This window comes from Gymnodraco acuticeps, unplaced genomic scaffold (assembly GCF_902827175.1).
Source record: "Gymnodraco acuticeps unplaced genomic scaffold, fGymAcu1.1, whole genome shotgun sequence".
NCBI classification, from domain to species: domain Eukaryota; kingdom Metazoa; phylum Chordata; class Actinopteri; order Perciformes; family Bathydraconidae; genus Gymnodraco; species Gymnodraco acuticeps.
In genome coordinates this window covers 918,063-943,477 of record NW_022989810.1, presented here as the reverse complement: position 1 = coordinate 943,477, position 25,415 = coordinate 918,063, and the positions used below count along the sequence as shown (strand labels likewise).

General features: G+C 41.0%; 1 protein-coding gene across 1 annotated transcript in view; it reads left to right on the top strand.

Annotated features, from left to right (window-relative positions):
• The window catches only part of LOC117553895 (TGF-beta receptor type-2-like), a 50,243-nt gene that overhangs the window by 6,931 nt on the left and 17,897 nt on the right, over window positions 1–25,415 (top strand). The window contains exons 2-8 of the mRNA XM_034228005.1: window positions 9,948–10,092; window positions 10,233–10,426; window positions 19,825–20,117; window positions 20,206–20,454; window positions 21,197–21,310; window positions 21,579–21,716; window positions 22,270–22,411. Of these exons, the coding sequence (XP_034083896.1) occupies window positions 9,948–10,092; window positions 10,233–10,426; window positions 19,825–20,117; window positions 20,206–20,454; window positions 21,197–21,310; window positions 21,579–21,716; window positions 22,270–22,411 (1,275 nt within the window). The remainder of the gene's footprint in view (window positions 1–9,947; window positions 10,093–10,232; window positions 10,427–19,824; window positions 20,118–20,205; window positions 20,455–21,196; window positions 21,311–21,578; window positions 21,717–22,269; window positions 22,412–25,415) is intronic.

Here is a 25,415-nt window from a genome sequence, read left to right as displayed (position 1 = left end):
TCTACTCCACTACAATTCAGAGGTTAACCTGGTATTTTTACTCCACTACACTTATTTGAGTTACTTTGCAGATTCTGATTAATTATGTGAAATATAAACAACCCTTAAATCAGACTTTAGTTACACCTGAGTAAAATTCAGGGAAGGTGATTGTCAAGTGCCAACAATCAGGAGATATATTTGATAGTTGGTGCTTGAGAAGACTAAACATTTATCTGCAATTGACATGAATGGAAACGAGTAATAAAGTATATTCATTACTCGTTATTCTCTACTAATAGTTAATTAAAGACTGTATATTATGGCTATTTTGCACATCCCTTTCAAGATTTCAAGATTTCCAAAGGTTTATATCATATACACAACTACGGTGTAGTTATGCAATGAATGAAAAAGTTGGGTCACAGGTTCCTCAACAGTGCATTACAAGACATCTATCAATATGTGTGTACCTCCACCATTAAACTGTCATATTCTGCACATTTCTTATTCTATCTATCTACATAAGAGTATAATTTGTATGTATAATATCAGTTAAAATAAGTGCTTCAACATAGTTAACATTGCAGAAAAGCAATATATTAGACGTTAATAAGTACTTTGTCAGGCTTAATATTTATCTGTAGATAGATACCCCCAAAGTTTGTTTCTTATTTAGAAGAAGACCTTAATCTAAAGTGTTATTTAATGTTTAAATAAAAGTTAATTCGTTTTTCTGTTTTGCACCTCCTCCTATTAATATCTTTGTACATCCTGCACTAAACTGTTTTATTGTAGAGATCACTTATAGTATCTTCTTGATTTTTTATATTCTATATTTCTATCACAGACCTTCTACTTTTCCCCTATGAAAGTATGTACTCTTAATATTTTGTTAATCAAATATAACACATAAAAACAATAATTCAATAACGTGCTTTAACCACTAGGCGGTGCACACAAGGTACACACAGCCATAATAACTTTGTATTATTAGTGTAGGACACTTATGTATGTACAACATCTGAAGATGTGTAGTTTTATTCATGCTTTCACATAATTTTACAGCATATTGCTATACTATTTCAGACTCAGTATTTACATTCTTACATTCAAAGAAAATCAGTAATATCTTTAAAAACTACAAGTCCTTTTATATCAGCTGTGCAGCGTTATGGTGTAAATATAACCTATCTACGAATTAGATCAAATGTAAAAGTCAGCCGAATTAGTGTTGATACTGCAAGGAGACGTATTGTGTGAAGAAAAATTGAAGATGTTGTTTAATTGTTGATATATGATCCACGTCAAGTATTCAGTTTCGGCTGCATTTCTTCAGTTTTTCCAAAGGTCTTCTCATCAGGGCTCTATAAATAAAGAACTACGGCAGATCTGTAATATGTAATGTAGCCGAACCGTGTATTACAATGCCGTTATGTGATGACTTTCAAAGAGAAAAGCAAGAGCACTCGGAATTAAGTATTATTTTATTCTTTTTAAATGTTTTCCGGATTTCATATCATATAAACACCAAATCCCAGCATGCATTGCGGCTAAAACATCCAATCAGCGACCTTAAACCATAGCTGAGGATCTTGGGTAATCGCTCGAAATGACTACGTCTGTTTTCGGTTATTTTTATTTTGAAATTCAGTTCCTGACGGACGCCAAAAAAGCCAGAGATTATGGAATTAAACCAATAAATAAAACCAAGGATAATTGTGTGTTATTGGTGAGTAAATAACAGTGTGTTATTTTGAAAAGAATAACAAATTAGAAGGAAAAAAAGATTTTAAAAATACAGATTTCAGTATTCTGAGGCTCTGAGCCCCATTTATTTTCCTCACAGACGGCAAAAAAAGTCCGAAATTATACGATTTAAAATAAAAGTAATAACTGTGGCTTGATATTGAGTAAGAACATTTATTTATGAACCACACAGCTTCCGGTCTTCCACGACCCGACCGGAGAAAAAGAAGTGCTGCAGTCACAAAACACATTACCAGTAGAAATACATTGCTTTTAAAATCGTGCTGTGCAACACGAAAAAAAGGGGAAAATCGTGTTGGTGAACACGAATTAATAGATTAAAAATCGTGTTGGTGAACACGAAATGCCATGAGACTGGGTTGGCTAATAACCTTATAGTAAGTGAATAAGGTTTCTGCTATTGCTACATTGAATGCTAGCAATATTATTAGCTGAAAGCTACTTCCAAAGCTAATTTGCCTTCACACCATCCTGGATGCTAGCATTCAGCTAATGTTATTAGCATAAGGCTAGAGTTTGTGTAAATACACATTTTCTCTGGAAGAACTGAAGGAAAGAGGTAAAAAAAATGTAAGGGGTCATTTTGTCCTTAAAGATTGAAGAGAGCAGTTCCAGGTTTGCATGTTCTGTTAATAGATAGAAATATTGGTTAATTGACACATTTATTCTGTCTTCTCACCTGAGTAGAAGTGGCTTTCTCCACTATGCTAAATGCTTTGAGAATGAAAGTTTGGTGATGTGTACTCCGTGAAGGATTGAGTAGAATGTATTGAATGAGTTGGATTTGAGGTTTGTATCATGAAGAATGTGTAATTACAAATAGCTGGTTGATGTCTGTTTGTAGTCTGATGTCCATTTGTTTGCTGGTATAGAACTAGTATTCTCGTGAGAAAAGAGTTTGAACAATTGTGCTAATAGGTTTAATAGTATAGGAGAGGAATGTTTGGTATTAGTTTGGAGGCGTGTGGATAGAGCGTTGGTGTTCGGATCAGGGGAGCACAGGTTCAAACCCCACTGCAGTCAGCATGTCGTTGTGTCCCTGAGACACGTCACCCCAAATTGCTCCTGTGGGGATTGCTGAGTATGTAAGTCGCTTTGGATAAAAGTGTCTATCAAGTGACATGTCATGTAATGTAATATTAGTTATGGCCTCTTTCAACTCTGTACTTGAAGGGACGAACGTGGGGTTATGGTTTCTGGGTGTCGAGGCAGAAGGAGAGGAGGTTGAGCAGATCATTTGCTTTCCACCAGGCAGGGAACATGGATTTTATAGTATTGTATTTAAAGTAATTGAGTGTCTTTACTGATTTATCTAATTTATGAATGCTATGTGCTGAGTGAGAGATGGAAGTTTGGTGCTCCACCATCAATTTTGGAAAGTGTACTTATATGGTAGTATTATCTCTGCTGTTACTCCAGTTGTGACCCTGACCACTAACTCCCACTCCTGTGCAACTTCAAGAAACCAGTTTACCGATTCAGCCAAAGGCTTATCATCTTTCCTCACCACACCTTAAATGCACAGGTGCATTTTCCAGTGTCCAGTGGTCTCCAGTCTGTCCAATACTGTGCTACATTTCTTTACACATTAAGGTTTCCAGATGAATCCCGGTCGTTAACGCGTTAACGTTGACAGCCCTAATAAGGCGGATGACAGTTTTGCACACACAATTTCAGAAAGAACAAGAATATCAGTGGTTAAATCACACCATCTCAAGGCTAAATTAGTGGTTGAAATTAATACAAAGCTGCAGTTTCAAAGTTGAAAAGACGACATTGAAGGTCTGGAATGACTCTTAAGAGGACCAAGACCAAAACGCACCCTTTCTCAGACAGAGGAGAGGAAAACCCAGCCCTCACAGGCGAAAGCACACATTGACTTTTCATTTTGGATGCTCTGAGCTTCAGTGTGTTTTATTGCTGCAAAAAGGATTCAGTCTTGAATCTGACTGCATGTACTTCTTAGAAATTAGTCAGTATCTAGGAAAACATCTTAATTTATTGGGATTGATTGTTTCATTCTGCAGAACATATCCTTTAAATCTTGATACAAGTAGCTAATACTGCAACTCATCTTTTAACATGACTTGTTTCTGCAAAGCGGAGTTTGTTTTAATGGACCTGGAGGTGTGCTTGTTTGCATTTGCCCTTCAGAGGTGATCAAATCCATCACTCTGTGCATTATATAAACTACCCTTCGCCGGTGAAGTGTGAAGGAACATCCTTCAATGTTATTTATTAACTTTTAAAAAGAAATGGATAAGAAAGACACAACTTCCATGTGATGTTAAGAAAACTTACAGTGAGGCAATGTGCTGGTAAAATTCAATGTGTTAACTTATTCAAAGAGGGTTCAAGTTGTAGTAACTAGTGCTGCTGTAGATCACTCATTACTTAATCGACAGTAAAGCCCATGAACGCCTTCCACTTCTTTCAGTAAGAATAAAACAAATCATTGAATATTGAATCAAGCTAAAGTTTGAGGCGGCAGTGGCTCAGTCTGTAGGGACTTGGTCTTGGAACCAAAGGGTCGCCGGTTCACGTCCTGATCGGACAAAAATAATAATTGAGTGAGCTGGAGAGGCCTTCAAGGCCACTGCCGACGTGCCCATGAGCAAGGCACCTGGCAGCGTCTCTGCTCTGCCACCTCTACTATCTGCATGTGGTTGTGTGTGCATGTATATATCCTCTTTATTTGTGCATGTATATCCTCACCTGTGTGTGTAAAACACAACAGAGTGGGGAAAGACATTTCCTTGTAAGGAATGAATAAAGTACATCTTCTTCTTCTTCTTCTTCTTCTTCAAGGTAGTGGAACCAGTGTCAGCTGTTGATTTCAGCCAGAGCTGTAGTAGAAGCTGATAGACATTGCACAGTGCTGGAAGGAATTCAATGTACTGCTCAGTGGAGCTGAACAAAGGCAGACGTTTGGCGTCATGGTGGCTTAAACTCAGACCTCCCAGCTGAATGAGCGTTTCTTCATTTTGAAACCCCCCTTTTGCACCTGTATACTACACACAGGGCTTCCATTTCATCCTGTAAGTCCTTTGAACACACAGGCCACATGGTAAAAGCTTCATTTCCAGGCAGGCATTAAAAGGCATATATCTATAAGACTAAGAGGCTAAGAGGACTGACCTGGCTTTCTCATGGGGGCTTTGAGTTAACAGGCCGTTCTGAACAGGTCTCAGACCAGAGGGTGATCACAGAGGCAGCGCAAGCCATGCTAAAGAGAATGATGACATGTGACCCATTGTACCACATGCAATACCTCTCAAGCAGCCAGGGCAATGATAAAGAGATAATGTAAATGTGTCAAAGGGATAGCTATTATAAGGATGGTTTAAGCTATATTTATGTATATTTAAGCTACTTTGGGTGTCAACATTTATTTAGGAATTCTTGTAAACTGTACCCAAAATAATGTTTGTGCGGTTCCGTGACCGTCTCCCCTTCGCTTAATGAATGATAATGGTGCCAGGTTAAAAGAAGGGTTGTGTGCATGCAACTCTGTTATACCTCATTCACCAACGCAACTTCGGTTCAAGCTCCGTGCTAGAGCTTTTCAGGTTCAGAACCAGTTCTTCGGTTTAACTCTGGCTCTTTTCACACCGCCCAGAGTCCGACTGGTAATGCGTCGTTGCGTCATCGTTTGCGTCATGACGTAACCGTTTGCGTGCCTGCTTCATAAAGCCAAACCGCGCGGATGAAATCAGTTGCATTCATTTCTTATGGCTCTATCTGCAGCTTTTCCGGAGTCATTTCTGTGGTTTAGTTATATTCTTATAAAAAAGTGTACTCGTGTCAATAAAGGTTTTTTTAAAACACAACTGCTTCCGAGGTTGGTCTTATTTCTTAAGGTGGACTGAACCATGAGTGTGGAGTAACGTTGTATCTTTCATTTAAATGAACTGTAACCTTCACCCAGGTATTTAACAGCTGTTCTCAAATGAACACGTGAAGTAAAGTTTAATATTTATAGTTTTATAGATTTATAATGAGTTATAATGAGAGGTGATCAACGTGAATGCTCAGGTTCCACCTTAACACGCAGACACGTTGCTTCACCATGAGCAGAAACCTTTATATATACAGTCTATGGCAGAAACTCTGAAACTCTTGTTAAGTTTCTCCATCGTTGTGTACAAACTGGATAAAACGCGGGCTTTTTGTTGTTGTTCAGGAGTTGATCTGTCTCTGCCCCTGCCCCCGCCTCGACGTAAGTGTGACGTATGTGGTGCTTTTGCTCTGGCCGGACAATTTTTTGGTGCTTGAAACAAACCGGATTCCGGAGCGAAGAGGCTGCTCCGCTGCGGTGTGAAGAGGAAAACCCGGTGCTTTTCAAGCTCCAGCTCCGAACCGGCCCTAAAACACCGTTGGTGTGAATGAGGTATTAGTGATTGCTAACTCACCAACAAGTCCTGCCAAGATACTATCAGCAGGTGATACCCTGGCCTGCACACAGCAGACCATGTTGATTCCCGACATGCATAGGCTATAGGCCTATAGATTTCATTTTACATACTTTTGTAATCTTATCCTATTATTTTTTATATTTATAGTTATTTGCTCTTTTCGCAAACCATACAACTAATAACTTACCTAGCTGTGAATGAAAATGCTACCGAACTGAGCGCTTGTTAGCTTAGCTGGCACATACCTTTGAGGTGAAGGAAAGCAGGCTGCTGTCTTTATTGTTGCACTGACAACCAGTTGAATCGTGGTAGTCGTTGCATGTCAGTAAGCTGTGTACAAAGCAGAGGACACCAGTAGATTTGTTAGCTTGCAGAATCCCGTTAGCTCGTGGCTAACTGCTGCTCGCTCTGGTTATATGAAGTCTTTTAGGGAAGCGCTTGCGTATTTAATGTTAAAATGAAAGGGTCCCATTTTTAGAGAGTCATCAAATGCGGCGCTGGTCTGCGGTGGCGGGCTTCCAGCAGGCCGTTGCTGCGCTCTGCCGGCTGTGAACACCGGAGCTGTGTCGAAGCATAGGGAACATAAGGCTTGTTTGAGACAAGCGAGACCTGCGCAGACCTGCGCAATTTCGATCAACGTCTTGCTAGTGCGTTGCATGCATGGATGTATAATAAGAACGTTGCATGATGGTTAGTCATTTTGTCCGACTTGCTCTGGAGGCTCGCCTACATGAGACGTTGGGGGACCAAGACGCCCGCAGCCTTGAGAGCGAGGCGCGGCGAGGTGGCGCAGTTCCTCTCCACGGGCTGCGGAAGCGAAATGCTTGATGGGAAACGACTCGCTGGTATCTCGAGCTGAGCGCTCGTTGGTGGTTTTTACCACGTGCTGCTGATGAAACTCTCCAATTGGCTCGGCAAAAGTTTGTTGTTGTTTTGTGTCAGTTTTACTTCGCCCCCTCCATTAAAATTGTTCATCATTGTTACACAATGTTTATCATCATGAAATTAATATCTATATATTTGTATACTATACTTGCTTGCACTGCTTACCGTTTCATACTTTATATATCTTAGCATATTCATACACACTGTTCATACTGCTCACAGGCTGCTGTGTATATGCATACCCCTCACTGTTTATTCATCATTCAATTCATTCTATATTTTATTCTGTAGATTGTGTACATTACTTTTCACTTTACTGCTTGTTGCACCTGGTTAGAAGCTAAACTGCATTTCGTTGTCTCAGTAGGCCTACCTGTAATCTGTGCAATAATAATAAAGTTTAATCTAATCTTGAGCAGGAACAAATGTATTTACTTAGTACATATCTGACATTAACGATTAAACACATGTGTGCATTCTTTATAAATGCAAACCGAGTCAAGTCGACTCCGGAGGTGGCGGTATGTACCTTAAAGTTGTTTGCAATCCGCCAAAAAAACGAGAGAAGAAGAAGAAGAAGGCGAAGGCGAAGGCGAAGGCGAAGAAGAAGAAGCCGACTCGGAGCTGTCCGACTCAGTGTTGCCAACTTGGCGATTTTCTCGTTAAATTTGGCGGCTTTCCAAACCCTCCGGCTACTTATTTGTGTCAAAAGCGACTAACGACTAATCTAACGATTTATAATGGTGTTATTAGGGACTTCTGGTGTTTGGAGACTCACGTATTGTTCTGCAGTTAACGAGCCGCGGGTGCTGCCGTGAGCCCCGCCTCCCTCCCATAGTACTCACAGGCGCTCAGACTGACAGTTGTCTGGCCGCAGCTGCAGTCAGAGCAGAGAGGAGACAACCGCGTCGATACTGCAAATGAATTGTGCATGCGCCAACTGCCAAGCCGTCCTGGTTTTGAGCGGGATTTAAATGTTGAATGTAAATGTTTCTTCACTCACTTTCACACTATAATAAATAACTGCCTTTGCTTTGCCTCACACAGCCTCAGTCACTCAATCACCTCGTCCACTGTGTGTGTGCCTCTCTGTGACAAGCTAAACATCATGGCACAGTCTAAATTGTATTCTCAAAAATACAGAAAGGAGTGGGAATCAAACCCTGAGTATAAAGGATGGTTGAAGCCATTTATTGGAGATGACACACGGGCATACTGCCTTTATTGTAAGGGGGATTTCTATGCCAAACTGTCATGTTAAAACCCCAAAACATACTCAAAAGGCAAAGACATTTCTGATCTACTGTCGTCTGGATTTAACTCTGGTGGTTTCAAGTTTTGATCCTTGAAGGGTTGGGAACATTTTTTGTACTCCCCTCTACCATGCTCTGTCCTACAGCCGCCATTACATGATATGCAAATTAGGCGATGACGTCATTTAGCGACTTATGGCGACTTTCAGGACAGCTAATAGCTACTTTCCTTACTATGGAGTTGGCAACACTGGTCCGACTTCAGGCGAGCTTTTTGAGACCTCCCCCGGCTGCGATCGGCTACTCTCGTCTACTTTCGAGGCGAGCCGCAACGCGTCTCAAACAAGCCTATAGAGTTATGGTTTTATTCATAGGTCACAGACTACAGTAACCAGTCAATACTGTACATTGAATCTTCAGGCGGAATGTACGGCATTTCTGAGTGCAGAGACAGGAAGTGGTTGTTTTTCACACCCAAAGAGGATAATGGGAACAAAAGATCAATGGCAGTTGCCATGTGGAGAAGTTCCAACAATGAGAGGAAAGGTCATTTCCATTTCTAAGTCTGAGCCTATTTTATAATTATGTCTAATTACCCTGAGGTCATTTCAAACCTTTCATATTTGTAGACTTCCCAGTTGACAGATTTGTTAATTTATCCCTACGTTCCGAAAAATCTAAAGCATTTACAAAAGACCAGGTAAATGATAAATGCATAAATAAAACATTGATTGACGTTTTTTCAGAGAAAACTTTTGGAAGACTTTTTTAAAGATTATTTTGGATTATGCATCTAAAGTAGTTTTGATGTTAAAAAGTGCTGTAGCTTGGCACAGTCTGCCCATCAGCTGTGGCTTTCACTGTTGGTGGTTTGGTGTGGTTGTTGCTTAGTTTTGTATGGCTAAATGTTTTCCTTTAGGCCTATAGCACATGTAAGGTTGTTGATACAGTCACAGTGCAGCTCGATGATGGTTTGTGGCTGTCTGTGTTGACATTTGTTGGTCCAGAACTAGTTACATCCGGGTAGCTAATGCTTTGCTGTTGTTCCAACCCACTGTGTGCTTTACAGTATATAGTTTAGAATATCATACATACTAGTAGACCTACTATTGTTCTTAAATGTCTTTTGCTTTTAATCTGTAAAGCACTTTGAATCGCCACATGCTGAAAAGTGCTATATAAATAAAATTGCCTTGCCTTGCCTAGGTCAAATCTTTCCCTTGAGAATTAGTTTACAAGAATTTTCTCTGATTTGTTTAACATGATGCACACAACTTCCATCCAATTGGCGACTTTGTGTATAACTTGGATCCCAAGCTTAAGCTTGAATTAGCATGAATGGGCTCAGCAAGTTTCATGGCAATGTAAGAAATAAAAATCGCTACTTCCTTTTTACCTGATGTTGTTTCATACCTTTGTTGTTTCATACCTGATGTTGTTTCATACCTTTCGTTCTGTGACACACATGGACTTACTATTGATGTCATGTTACAGATCAGTCACACAAATAGTTTCCCTTGCTATATATATTCATCAACCTGTCAACATATTTCTACCTCTAGCCAGAGCAAGAACTGCCATTACATTGCTGATAACAGAACTTGCCTGAATCATGATGTACTGTGTGTATGTGTGTGTTCTGCAGGTATGCCCCCTTTATACCCTATGAGTCAGCTCTGTATGTTCTGTGATCTGGAGCTGTCCTCCTGCAGTGGTACTGGGACCTGCATGTCCAACTGCTCCATCACATCCACCTGTGACGACAGCAACGAGGTCTGTGTCTCGATCTGGTAGGTACCTGAGAGCAGAAAACTGCCTTTAACTCTTAGATGTGACTCACTTAATAGGTTTATATATATATATATATATATATATATATATATATATATATAGTTTTAACCATTACATCTGTGCTCTGTCTGTCTGTTAGGAGGAAGAATGAGAAAGGCTTCTCCATTGAAACCCTGTGTCATGACCCGTCCAAGCCGCTCTATGGTGTTATGCTGGAAGACTACAACAGCTCCACCTGTGTGATGAAGGAGAAGAACACAACGAGTGGAATGGCTCACTTCTGCTCCTGTACTGACGAGGAGGAGTGCAACGACAAAATGTTATTCTCTCCCAGTGAGTACATAAAACAAATGCCTTGTATTTACTTTTTTACCCCTGATCTAGTTTTCGAGTCATGTATTATTGTTGCGTTTGTTGTACTTGATTTTGCAATGTTCCTCTTCACCGCTGTCTGGTAGAGAGTGGAGAGTTGTGGAGTTGACGTCAGCTACACTCGGTGAATGAATGCTTTGCAAGTAAAATCACCACAAATAAAAATAATAATGCGTTTTCTGGAAACTCAAAGAAACTTTAAAGAGTACAAAATCCTAAAAACATAATTAAAACAACACTCTTACAATATATAAAACATAACATTATTTACAAATTAAAAGCAGTTCTGAAAAGGTGAGTTTTGTTGGCTTCTGCGGAGCGGATGCAGCAGGAAGGAGTGTGGTGTTGGAGCAGGTCTTTGAGGTAGGAGGGGCCTGTTGATGGAGCAGGTCTGTGAGGTAGGAGGGGCCTGGTGTTGGAGCAGGTCTGTGAGGTAGGAGGGGCCTGGTGTTGGAGCAGGTCTGTGAGGTAGGAGGGGCCTGGTGTTGGAGCAGGTCTGTGAGGTAGGAGGGGCCTGGAGTTGGAGGGCTTTGGAGGTAAGGAGAAGGATCTTGAAATGAATGTGTTGGGGGACGGGGAGCCAGTGGAGGTCCTGCAGGACAGGGCTGATGTGGTCAAGGGAGCAGGTGTGGGTGAGGAGACGGGCGGCAGAGTTCTGAATATACTGGAGGTTATTGAGGAGTCTGGATGGTGTACCATGGAGGATTCTGTTGCAGTAGTCTAGATGAAATGAGAATCATTATATTTATTTCAAGGAATAATTCTTAGTGATGCACTCACATACAATTATCTATGTCATTGCACTCTTTTATTTGTTTTTACTGGGGACAGTTTAGAATGAAAATGAATATCCAAAAATGATTCCCTGGTGTTTTCTGATGGAGAAAAATTACGTTTGTTGTCCACAGCTGACGATAAAATGACTGGACTGCATTCTGCGGATTGATATGACCTTGATTAGCAACAGTCTGTTCTACTTAGCAACAGTCTGTTAGCGGAAACAAGTAGACCTCTGGAATGTCCAAGTTGACCAGAGTTGAATATTCAACAAAGCTGTGTAATAATCCAGGACTAAAAACATGCAATATTTCTTAAGTAACATCTTTAAATTACACTGAATTAGAATAAAGTACAAGTGTGTGATCATGGTATTAAAATAATGACTACCAACAGTGAGTCTCCCTGAGAGACACACACACACAATTAGGGGATTTGTTGAGAGTAAAAATCTCTGAGAATATGGCAAACGTATCCTAAAAGTATGTATGTGATATGTTTTACAGCTGCAATGAAGGTTTTATTGTGACTGACTTCACCGGGAGAAATCAGACACATTATTTTAACTACAGTCACTTTCAACTAACCTAATAAAGACTAACTATAAAATCAGCGGTTTATTTGTTCAAACACCTGTGCTGCCAACAACAGCAGAACGACACATCTCCACCCTTTCCTCATACTTCAGGTGTAAATGAGTAACCAGGTGCTTGTGTTTGCTTTTGCGGATTTCTTTTATTTATCAGTACATTTTATTTCACTCTTTCAACTGTCATCTTCTTACTCCATCCCCTTCCTGCCTCTCTGACGTAGTCCTCACCCACTGATGAGGAAACTGTTTATTTTGCGCGTGGAGCTGCTCATGCATTTCAGATGCTGGTGTTAGTTGCTGAGGTCCTGTTGTGGTTGCTACTGTGTTGAGGAATGACTGGAGACTGCACTGTTATCACAAACAGGAAGTGGAAAAGTAGTGTTTGCATCACAAGTAAACAACGTGCAGCGGGGGTGTTCCGATCTGTGTTTGGCTGCTGCCTCGCACACTGCAGAGCAGAAAAATGGGCTGTCTCACACCATTTAGTGCGTGTGCGTGTGTGTGTGTGTGGTGTGTGTGTGTGTGTGTGTGTGTGTTGTGTGTGTGTGTGTGTGTGTGTGTGTGTGTGTGTGTGTGTGGTGTGGTGTGTGTGTGAGTGTGTGTGTGGGGGGGGTGTGTGGGGGGGGGGATTGTGTGTATATGTGTCTTGTGGTTTAGAGAGCTCAGACACATGGTTTCTTGTCTGTGTTTAACTCAAATCAGAAACATCTCCAGCACATGGTGAACAGCCAGACACACCTCTGCTCTAGTGAACACGAGTGAGGTAGACTCGATACCGTCGACCATCATATCCTGAAGCAGAGGCTGGCCAGAATTGGCATATCTAGCCATGCAGTGGGGTTCGAGTCTTCCAAGACCCGACCGGACAAAAAGACGTGCTGCAGGCACGAAACATACTACCAATAGAAATACATTGCTTTTAAAATCGTTCTGTGTGACACGAAAAAAAGGGGAAAATCGTGATGGTGAACACGAATCAATAGATTAAATGTCGTGATTATAACACGAAATGCCGTGAGACTGGGTTGGATTATATTGTGAGTCTTGTAGTAACAAATGCAGCCACCAAATTATCTTCTTTTTTACCAGATGTCATAAAATGTATGTGTTGCAGTTATGTTATTTTATTAGCTTTTGTTGCAATTCAAGCAAAACATAAGGATGTGAACACCAAACCTGAAGTCTTCAAAATAAAATTGTGGCAAATTAAGTAGTTTGTTTACAAAATAATATTTATGTCTGTCAATCTTCATCCCTGAAACACACACACACACACACACACACAGCCCTGAGGGTTTGGGTTGCTGTTCCTTCCTCCCATTGAGGACGCATGCAGGAAGTCCTTGTTTGCGTATTGGACCGCTGCCATGTCTTATTCCTCTTCACATGCCTCACATTGTTCTCCCCCAGCATTACATTCTCATGGTGTGCATGTAGTAGTGTTTGTGCTCTGGGTTTATTGCTTGAGAGCCACACTTGTGGAATCCGATGCGTCTGAATGAGTGTGTTTGTGCTGCAACTGTCATCGTGCGGAGGGGAACATTGTGATCCCACAGGAGAAAACACTAACAGGGATTGTTGGTTTTAAACGGACTGCCCAGTGGAGGCCTTGGAGGTTAATCATTGTCCGAACCCAACGGTTTGACAACCATAAACCTCTGGGAGCAAGAGGCAATATTTTGGGATTCTGGTGTAGCTAAAAGATCATCTGAGCCAAGACTTCCTCCTTCGTGAGCCAGTCAATTGTTATCAATCAATTAGCAACTTGAGATGTGAGAATGAATTCGGAGTTAGGAGACGAATGTGTCACCGGATTGTGTTACAGGTAGCCAATTTACAAGCGAATAAAAAGATGAAAGCAGAGCTGATGTTAATCAAAGCATCAAAGCAATTTCTCTTTTATTTATTTTAATCTAAAATGGATGACCTGTCATCATACCTTACCATACCAGATGTATAAAGTATTGTATTTAGATTCTCATTATGATAATGATTCTGATCTGAAATACACTGTTTCATCACACAACAGCCCGGTATCAATTTAAATTCAACAGAGGTTGCAATTGAAGTTCCAGTATATGAGAATTCATGTACATATTAGTTTCTTGGAATCTTAGGAGGGAAGAGCATCGAGACAAACAGCTGGTGGAGTACACTCTCCAGTAAACCTTTATAAATAAAGAGATGAGGAGCTGAACCTTAATAGAATTCACCATCCTTCATGCACGTCTTAAAGAAGACATATTATGCTATTTTTTAGGTACATATCTGTATTTTGTGCCTCTACTGTAATATGTTTACATACTTTTGCATAAATCTGAAGTAGAGTGTGTGGGAAAGAAACTCCCTCTGGAGGGAACACAGGGGATGTTAGCCTTTGCAGACCGTTTACATGCACAAAAACCTATAACACTACAGGAAAGGGAAAACCCTAAAAAGCATAGGGCCCCTTTAATTTATCTACTACATCTGTTCAATTGATATTTGTCATGTTTCACTTTTAATGATACACCACAGAAGAGAGTAAAACTGTTATGCACTATTCCAAGCTTTTGGAAAAACACTAAAAGGTAATGGTGCACTTTTGTACTAATGTGATCTCCCTCAAGGAGGAAGGTATCTATTCTGTGTGACCCTGATAAGTTAATTAAAAGGCCTGGACAGAATTGAGGTGTTAATCTTGTCTGTTACAGCTTATCTGCATTGTTTTCTATTAGGATTTGATCTAAATGGAGTCATGTGCTCTCATTCTAAGAGAGCTGGGCCTCAGTGACACACATTCAGACAGATGTCCAGATGATTAGGAGTAGACTAACAACGCCTCTCAGTCAGTGTTAGTCACACAAGTGCTTTGGGAACTAGTTTAATTTGAAAGGGAGGCACTGATAGTAAATACTGCCCTGTCATGGTAACATGCTTGGTGCGTATGCATTGTTTTTACGGCATGCTTCCAGGCAGCCAATGATCATAAGATTAAGATCTAAATGATTTATTTCTGACATGGATTCATTTAGTCACACACTCCAAGTCATTTAATAGGTTATTATGATATCCTTCATGATGAACGATATCTTTCTCATGACACGATGTGGGGATTTTTGATGATATTCCGATGAAGGAAAAGAAGAACAAGAGATACAAATAAGACAACATGTATTAACATGTCTTCTTGATACAGTGACAAAGAGGAAGAGGAGGAGATGGATACGGAACGATGTAGGAAAAAGTGTCTCTGTGCATGTTCCTAGATCTGAATCTTATTTGTATATTTCCTCACGAACTGTGGAATCTTGGCTTGCAGACACCAGTCATCGAGTCACACAGCTTTAGAGACATGACTCAAGCAGCCCAACAAGAAGGCAGTGTGAGGCAAACAAAACATTTGAGATGGAGACACAGAAACAGACACAGAGAGATGTTGGAGTGCTGGAGAGATGTAAGTCTTGTTTATGCAGCAGTGTGGGTAGTAAAGACAAAGAGTGGATGTGATGTTCCCTTCAGTCAGGGTCACCAGCCTCCCTGTGGCAGGAGTCCTCCATGCCCCACCAGAATATGATACCAGTCTGGATAAAAGCAAGTTATTAATAAACATTCACCAGAGTGGAAACTCCACAGTGAAAGATGGTAAACAACCTTTAATACAGTGGTCATGCAGCGACATATAATCAATACATGATACTGCACATAGATAATGGAAACTGAAAACACAGTGTCACCTTATAGGAGTGCTATGCTGAACAACAGTCACCAAAAGCAGAGGTGGAAGAAGTACTCAGATCTTTTATTTAAGTAAAAGTAGAACTACCACAGAATAGGAATACTCTGTTACAAGTAAAAGTCCTGCAGTCAAAATGTTAAGAGTACAAAAGTATTAGCATCAACATATACTTAAAGTACCAATAGTCGTTGTGCAGATTGGTCCATTTCAGAATAATATATATGATATGTTTTATAATGATTGATCATGAAAGTGTTCTCAAAGCTGGTAAAGGTGCAGCTAGTTTGAATGACTTTGTATACTGCAGGGTAGCTTGTGAATTTACTCCAGGTGGAACTAAAGTCTGATTTAAGAGTTCTTGATTTTTTTTGTGCGCTATGACTTCATACTGAGCTTACATTTTTAAAGTCATGAACACTGTCTTTCTCATTTGTCCAGTATTTATTGTACTCCTCTCCTAAAATAACTGGCCCAAGCACAGCCCCCCCCCCCCCCCCCCCCTAATAAAATTGGTCTCGACCTGCTACTGGATGCCAATAAAAAATATAGTAAAATATATATTTATAAATATTTCTTTGAAAGAGCATAAGAGGGGTTCAAATATTAATAGGTCAACACCACTGATCTTCTTAAAATGATGATGTTTTTGTATAAAACATCTTTTTACTTTCATTTAATCATTGAGAGACAGACTGAGAGACAGACTGAAAGACAGACTGAAAGACACAGTACAAGTCAGTAATAATATATTTAACTAGTTGTTTTGTTGGAAAGCCTGTGATGTGTGACTTCATGGAGCAGAGAACATGTTGTTTTCATTGAACAAGTCTCAAGAATGACTGTGGTGGGCTTGCTTGTGTTGGACTGACAGTATGAGTGTTGGGAGGAGAATGCAGTATTCTGCATGCTGCATGCAGCAACCCAATTAGGTGTGTCCTTCAAAGACCTGCGCCTACATCACCACATTCCCTTTTAGTTAAGTCTCTGGAAATGGAAATGGGGAATTTTGGGAGGCGAAGAGGAAGGGTGTATCCAAAAAAGTTTTATGAGTGCTGGATCAAACATGGCATTAAGGGAATCCAGACCCTGTTTGTACTTTATACTATTTTAATTGTGATGGAAACAACTGGCAAAACAAGAAATGGTTTTCATTTTCAGGCAGTCAGTGTACATGGAACATATTTGTCACAGATGTAGAAATCATCAAAATACTTACAAAGCTGTAAGATCTATAAAACATGACATTGTCTGACAGCTGATCAGTTTTGAATGTTTGAATGGATACGAAGGAGCAACCACAGTGAGCTGCTCCATGAAAAGCTGCTTGTGACAGGCTGCATGTCTGCAACTTAGCCAAGTCCTCATCATACACTGCGGCTGAGTGGAACTCTGCTGGCCCTGTGTGCAACATGAAATCTGACAGTAGTTGTTTATGGGATGGTGGAAAAATTACACTTTTTTCTTAATTTAAACCACCTGAGAGTGTCTGGCTGTGTTGTAAGAACATACACCGTTGATCTACGGTGTGTGTGCACGTACTGCAGAACGTCTCTCATTATATGTGTTATAATGTTTTTTAACGGACGTTGTCTGATTATATAATCATATGCGCGGGCCGCTAGTGTCTGTTGATCTCCAGATTAACAGCATCATGAGAATAACCTGCCGATGCTCCATGGCGGAGGCTCCGGTAGAAATTGCCGGGATTTGCGATTTTACCCCCTTAATGTCTGACCAATGGTTGAACAGCATTTCCGTGCACATGACTTGTGTTTATAGTTCCGTTTGAGTTTTGCCCGTGTGAACCAAGCCCCCAGGAAGTGCGCCGGACTCAGATGAAAATATTCGTGCTGGCCAAACGGCGGTACTACACTTCCGTTTGGTTGCCAGGCCCGGAAACACTTTTTCCCATTGACTTACATGGGGAAAGAGTGGTCTGTAAATCGTTGGATATTTTTTTTTAACTAAATAAACTACCCAGTATGAACGTTTGTATAGCCCTTATTAAAAACATTCGTTCCTCAAGTTGTAAAAATGTGCTAATAACGTTATTTCCCTCTGCATTAGGACCGCGCCGCCCGGCACGTTCATGTTACGTGTCCCGACCAATCAGAGCACACTGTGCTCACAGGGAGGGTGGGGGCTGGAGCTATTGGAGCTACAACGAGCCGTTAAAGGCAGAGAGTAGGCTTGTTTGAGACAAGCGAGACCTGCGCAATTTCGATCAACGTCTTGCTAGTGCGTTGCATGATGGTTAGTCATTTTGTCCGACTTGCTCTGGAGGCTCGCCTACATGAGACGTTGAAATCTCGCGGGACAAAGACGCCCGCAGCCTTGAGAGCGAGGCGAGGCGAGGCGGCGCAGTTCCTCTCCATGGGCTGCGGAAGCGAAATGCTTGATGGGAAACGACTCGCTGGTATCTCGAGCTGAGCGCTCATTGGTGGTTTTTACCCCGTGCTGGTGATGAAACTCTCCAATTGGCTCGGCAAAAGTTTGTTGTTGTTTTGTGTCAGTTTTACGTCGCCACATCCATTCCCATTTTTCATCATTGTTCCACAATATTTATCATCATTAAATTAATATCCATATATTTTATACTATACTTGCACTGCTTACCGTTTTCATACTTTATATATCTTAGCATATTCATACACACTGTTCATACTGCTCTCAGGCTGCTGTGTATATCTAGTGTATTCATATCCCTCACTGTTTATTCATCATTCAATTCATTCTATATTTTATTCTGTAGATTGTGTACATTACTTTTCACTTTACTGCTTGTTGCACCTGGTTAGAAGCTAAACTGCATTTCGTTGTCTCAGTACCTGTAATCTGTGCAATAACAATAAAGTTGAATCTAATCTTGAGCAGGAACAAATGCATTTACTTAGTACATATCTGACATTAACGAATATACACATGTGTGCATTCTTTATAAATGCAAACCGAGTCAAGCCGACTCCGGAGGTGGCGGTATGCACCTTAAAGTTGTTTGCAATCCGCCAAAAAACCGAGAGAAGAAGAAGACGAAGCCGACTCCGAGCTGTCCGACTTCAGGCGAGCTTTTTGAGACCTCCCCCGGCTGCGAATGGCTATTCTCGTCTACTTTCGAGGCGAGCCGCAACGCGTCTCAAACAAGCCTAGTGACATTCAGTGAATACACTACAGAGATGCTGTTTGAGAACCAATGTGAGTTGCGTTTATCTTTACCCATGGATGCACAATAAGAACGGACCCATATCGTCTTACTGCCATCCCACGGAGCTGTAATAATGGATATATTGCACATGTTTGCTATAATTCATTATCAGACTACATGGGCTGTATGATTACATCTTGTACCATAAATGTTGTATTAAATAAAGTTAATATTACTTATTATTATAAGTATATATATATATATATATATATATATATATATATATATATATATATATATATATATATATATACATATACACAGTGCAATCATTATTTCATGCTAAATGAAGCTCTGTTGCTTGGATATCACTTGATCCTGTTACAGCGTAATATAAGTACATAACGATCGTGTACATTAGCATAATGACTAGCTAGCTGTTAACTGCCGCCTCGTTAATATCAAATCCATCATAATAACAAATCATTACCATGCTGTCATGAACGTGCGGTGCTGTTACGTGTACGCAAATTGACGTGCTTGATGTGAACGAGCATTTTGGTTAAAGTTGCGCATGCGCTATGAGCGCACATACGGGTACTTCTCAGGCATGCTGGGTAATCTGTGACGTTTCGCTCTCTCAAAAGTTGGGCCATTTTATCATCATGCGCTAATGAGCAACTCTCATAGGAATGAATGAGGCCCCCGCCACGCTGTATCCAGTTCTTATTATACATCCATGGTGTGAACGCAAAACGAACCTTCTGAAAAATGAAACAATGTAACAAACTGGCCTGGTGCGCACCTGAAAACGGACTAGTAGGTGTGAATGCACCCTGAGTGTTGTTCTTTAACTTTGCATTGTCTGGCAATACAAATTACTGGCAGTTCAAAGACCTCAATGGCAAAAATATAAATAAATAAATAAAGATTGAGATAAAAACTGTTGGTTTGACCCTCCTGTCAATCTGTCAATATTGTGCATAGTGTATGCGTTAATCCAATAGTCCTAATGAATTATCTCATTGATTTCTCAAATGTTTGACCTTTCCAATTTTTGGTTTAGTGTATGAGACCCTTCATACTCTCCACGTATTTTATGGTCATCTTCTGCCTTCTGTCTTTTACAGTTTTGGATCCAACCCCAGACGACCCCCTGGTGTCGGTTCTGCTGGTGAGCCTGGTGCCTCTGGTGGTGATGGGGATTGTGGTTGTGGGAATGTTCCACTGGTACCGAGCCTATCGGCAGCGCGGGATCCGAGAATGGGAGAGCAACATTAAGAAGCGCAAGCCCAAAGCTGCGGGGCTGGACTGCGACGCCTGCGCCATCATGATGGATGACGACGGATCGGACAGCAGCTCCACGCACGCCAACAGCCTCAACCACAACACAGAGCCGCTGCCTATAGAGCTGGAACTGCTGGTACAGAACTAGTTGTACTTCAGTTATTCTGTTATTTCCAAGTTAACTGAAATTCTCTCTAAAATCCTAACATTTGATCTTGTCCCAGGTGGGGAAGGGTCGCTTCGCCCAGGTGTACAAGGCCAAGCTGAAGCAGAGCACCTCAGATCAGTTTGAAACAGTCGCTGTGAAGATCTTCCCCTACGAGGAATACGCCTCCTGGAAGAACGAGAAGGACATTTTCTCCAACACAGACCTGCGACACGAAAATGTCCTCCATTTCCTGACAGCTGAGGAGAGGAAGGTGGAGAAACAGTACTGGATCATCACGGCCTTCCACCACAGAGGAAATCTACAGGTGAGGCTGATAGTGACAGGAAACCATACATTAGTGCGAGGAAGTATTTAAACTCTGCTGTACTCCAACACATCCATATGTTCTGTGTACAAAATCTAAATTGGTAAGTGACTAATAATTAAAGCTGTCAGATAGAAATATCCCGTAGAAATAAAAAATAAAGTACAGGTATTTTAAATGTGTACTTAAATACAGTACTTAAGTTAATTACTAAGTTAAATTCCACCACAGGTAAACTGCAATTCCTACCAAATTTTTTATTTTCATTCCTAAGTTTCAGGAATCAGTACTCGGATCAGTAAAAGTACAAATACTATTTTTTAAGTACTTCATTATTGGTAAAAGACCTGATTTCAAAATGTTACTAAAGTACCAAAGTATTAGCATCAAAGTGTAGTACTCATTCTGCACAATGACCCATTTCAGGATAATAAAAAGTACAGAAGTATTATCAACTAAGTGTACTAAAAGTATGAAAAGTAAAAGTAGGCCTACTCATTATGCAGCATGGATCGTGTACAAGGTAACAAGTAACTATAAGTGTTAACGAAATGTAATGTATTCAAAAGTAAACATTTTCCTCTAAGATGTAGTAGTACTGTAGTAGAGTAGAAGTATTAAGTAGCATTTAATGGAAATACTCCCTAAATGACCAAAATGTCAATACTTGAGTAAAGTACTTTTCATCACTGGTTTCATCATGAATCAGTTTGAACCGTCCCATGTTCCCTGTGCCCTCCAGGAGCACCTGACTCGTCATGTGATCAGCTGGGAGGAGCTGCAGGTGCTGGGCATGTCTCTGTCCCAGGGGGTGGCCCACCTCCACAGTGACCGCCTGCTCTGTGGACGGCCTAAGGTACGACTGAGTGAATATATCCTGTTGACAGACAGCATATCAGAGCTTAGAAATACCAACCATAATCACCATCGTCATGTCAAATAGCTACAGAAAGAAAAGCACCTATACAAGTTCATGCTGTAATGATCGTCATTAAACAAACACTCTTGAGCCTCATTGGCTATTGGCTATTGTCTAGTGTAATGAACACAATGAAATGTCATAATATGTAAATGTTTTTATTTAATTGGTTCTTTTGACACCCATACTGCTGTTGTGCCTAAAGGTGCCCATAGTGCATCGGGACCTGAAGAGCTCCAACATCCTGGTGAAGAACGACCTGACGCTGTGCCTCAGTGACTTCGGGCTGGCTCTCCGTTTGGACAGCTGTCTGACTGTGGATGACCTTGCCAACAGTGGACAGGTCTGATTTTATTCCTTTATAATATGACTTAACACGCTTTTTATCATTCAACATGTGTTATCCACTGACTTAGTTTGCTCTTTTGTATTTGAGCAAGACATTGGAGTTCTACCTGCAGTGTTCTAGATCAGAATAACAGCAAATGATTCAAAGCCTGCAACTGGTAAACATCACTCCCCTCCAGACTGTATAGTGTTCAATGTGTGGGCCATGGCTGTATAATAAAGGGAACTGGATACAGCGTTGAAGGCGGGGCCCTGTCATTTCTAAGAAAGTTGCTCAATGGCGCATGAAGCCAAAATGACCTGACTCTCCAGAACAAAAATACCCGTTGCAGCCACTCTCAGCTCAATCAAATGAATGGAGAGGGAAAATAACTCTGGAGTCGGCCTTTTGCACATCTTATAACTTTTAGGCCTTAATGATTGAAAGTCCTGGGGGCTTGTTTGATACAGCTGTTTTTATGTTCTTATCTTTCTACCTCATGACAGTAAGTGTATGCTATGCTCAGTGTTTGTGTGTGTACTTGTGTGTTAACATATCTGTTCTGCAGGTGGGCACGGCACGCTACATGGCTCCGGAGGTGCTGGAGGCCCGACTGAATCTGGAGAACATGGAGTCCTTCAAACAGACGGACATTTACTCCATGGCCCTGGTGCTTTGGGAGATGACTTCGAGGTGTGAAGCTATCGGAGGTCAGTTACAAACATATTCATTTAAAATGACAGTTTAAGGACAAAGTGTGATGTAATGGTACATTAACATAGAGAGCACCTGCTGAGGTGAAGCGTAAACCACATGACACTGACAACTGCAGCAGTGGAGGAAGCTGTTCGGCTACTATGAGGAAAGTGTTGAAGTGTCCAAATTAGTCCAGCTCATGTTCGCATTACTCTCATGACACAAGAGTGTTTAAAAAAACCACTCTTGATACGTTTTACGGAGCATTTGCATCAACTTTTTCTCAAAATAAAGTTCTTTTTACATGATTGTGCATACTGTAGTCTTATGCACGCGCTTCCAAGCAAACACATGGACAGTGCATTTTGGGAATAGAATCATAAAGATTAAATGATAGCCAGGACAGTGCTTCCCCTCAGCAGAGGGAACTATTCATCTAATTAAAGATCTAATTAACTTCACGGTATGGAGTAGGTACTTTATTCATATATTCTTGAAAAACTAAAACCTACATTTAACCCACAAACTAAATCTTAACCATCAACTCTTTGGACTGGACTAAATGTCCTCACTTTCCAAACATGTAATCTGTTTCAGCACATAAAACTAAAACTAGATCCCATACATTTAAATTTAAATAAAGAAGTACACGCTTTTCTATTCCGTGCGGTCAGCCCCGCTCCCTCCGCCTAGTGGACTTTTGTAGACAGTCTGAGACTTTTGAAATGGGACAGACACATTCCAACATGCAAGTATGTGTCTGTCTGTGTTTATTTCAGAGAGAGGAACATAGAAACAGACAGGAGGTACTACAGGAACACATTCTCTGGCCCAGTTTCTACTCTATGTCTTAATCTGGGAGTGTGTGTGTGTGTGTGTGTGTGTGTGTGTGTGTGTGTGTGTGTGTGTGTGTGTGTGTGTGTGTGTGTGTGGTGTGTGTGTGGTGTGTGTGTGTGTGTGTGTGTGTGTGTGTGTGTGTGTGTGTGTGTGTGTGTGTGTGTGTGTGTGTGTGTGTGTGTGTGTGTGTGTGTGTGTGTGTGTGTGTGTGTGTGTGTGTGTGTGTGTGTGTGTGTGTGTGTGTGTTGTGTGTGTGGTGTGTGTGTGTGTGTGTGTGTGTGTGTGTGTGTGTGTGGTGTGTGTGTGTGTGTGTGTGTGTGTGTGTGTGTGTGTGTGTGTGTGTGTGTGTGTGTGTGTGTGTGTGTGTGTGTACCCTAACCCTAAACCTAACCAAGTCTTCACCCTAAAATTAATGAATCCCCTCATGGGGACCTCCATTTTGTCCCCATAAGGGAGGCGAGTCCCCACACGTGACTGTGTAAACAGATTTAGGTCCCCACAAGTATAGTAATGCTAGGCCACACACACACACACACACACACACACACACACACACACACACACTACAATATAAGAGTAATTTATATTTAACAATCTTAAGTTAATATTTTCTAATTTGATACTTTGGCAACACTACTTCCTGACACTTTAAAGCCCGTTTGCAGAGAGGTATACAGGAAGAGAGAGAAACCGAAGGAGTGTGTGTGTGTGTGTGTGTGTGTGTGTGTGTGTGTGTGTGTGTGTGTGTGTGTGTGTGTGTGTGTGTGTGTGTGTGTGTGTGTGTGTGTGTGTGTGTGTGTGTGTGTGTGTGTGTGTGTGTGTGTGTGTGTGTGTGTGTGTGTGTGTGTGTGTGTGTGTGTGTGTGTGTGTGTGTGTGTGTGTGTGGTGTGTGTGTGTGTGTGTGTGTGTGTGTGTGTGGTGTGTGTGTGTGTGTGTGTGTGTGTGTGTGTGTGTGTGTGTGTGTGTGTGTGTGTGTGTGTGTGTGTGTGTGTGTGTGTGTGTGTGTGTGTGTGTGTGTGTGTGTGTGTGTCCTCTGTCACCATCCCAACAACAGCAAGCAGGATGGTGGATGGAAATACGACCCTGCGTTGTTGTTGTTGTTGTTGTTGTTGTGAGTTAAAGTGTATTCTCTATGTGTCTCTGAGCACTTTATTGACTCATCCTGAATTAGCCTGCGGGCGTGGCAGGGTCTGCATGTTCTGAGCTCAGGGTCAGGCAGGGTGATGCGGCGTGGCCAAGAGTTAGCAGCGTGCTAAGAGAAAGCCTTGTGGTCCATGAGGGGAGACAGAAGACATGTCAGAGGTAGAAGAAAAGTTTGATATTTGGAGAAATGAACTTTCGTGCTGAGGGAAACATGAGAGGTTAGAGACCCCTCTCATTTGTCTAGAGATGAAGCCAGGAGACGATTATCTGGAATAAAGGGGAAATATTTGGCTTTGTTCTGTCAATATTTCAAAACTACCAGTGGGTCCAACGTTCATTCATTATTATTTTATAACTTTGTCTATTCCAAACAGAAAAACAAAGATACAGTTTCTTGCTGTAACTATTTCCAGTTGCAGTGACTTTGTGGGGTTTGGTCTGATAAGAAGTGATGAATGAATACATGAACAGTTGTTCATTTTTTTAATTGTATTTATTAGTTACAGAATGCAACATTTCAGTTCAAATGCAAACATGATAGAAGTTCTCTACTTGTGAGCATTAAACGTTATTGTAGTAGGGAGTTTATGAGAACCAATACTTCGGTAAGTTGAAGCCAGAATTATGAAAACTCAACTTTCTCTACAGCATGCAGTGCTCCCAGTAAACCTTCAGGGTGTAAGCTCCTGGTTCACAGTGGTTCTGTAGAGTTGCACTATGCTGCGTTTAAGCTCTATTCAGTCAATACTGTACGAAGATCAACTATAATGTTATTTTTATGTTCCATATAGTCTTGTTAAATGTAGGTTTTTGGCAATAAACTTGAAGGAATGCAGTTTATTTGAAAAATGTTTCAAGACTTCTAAGGCTTTATTGTCCTATGCACGACAGCTACTGTACAGTGTAGTTTTGGCAATGAAGATCTTAAGTCTCAGGCTCTTCCGACAATGCAACATAAATATACATCAGACATAAGCAGAAAGAAGTCAACTATAAACATGTAAAATAGTATGATAAAATAAAATGTAAAATGTAATG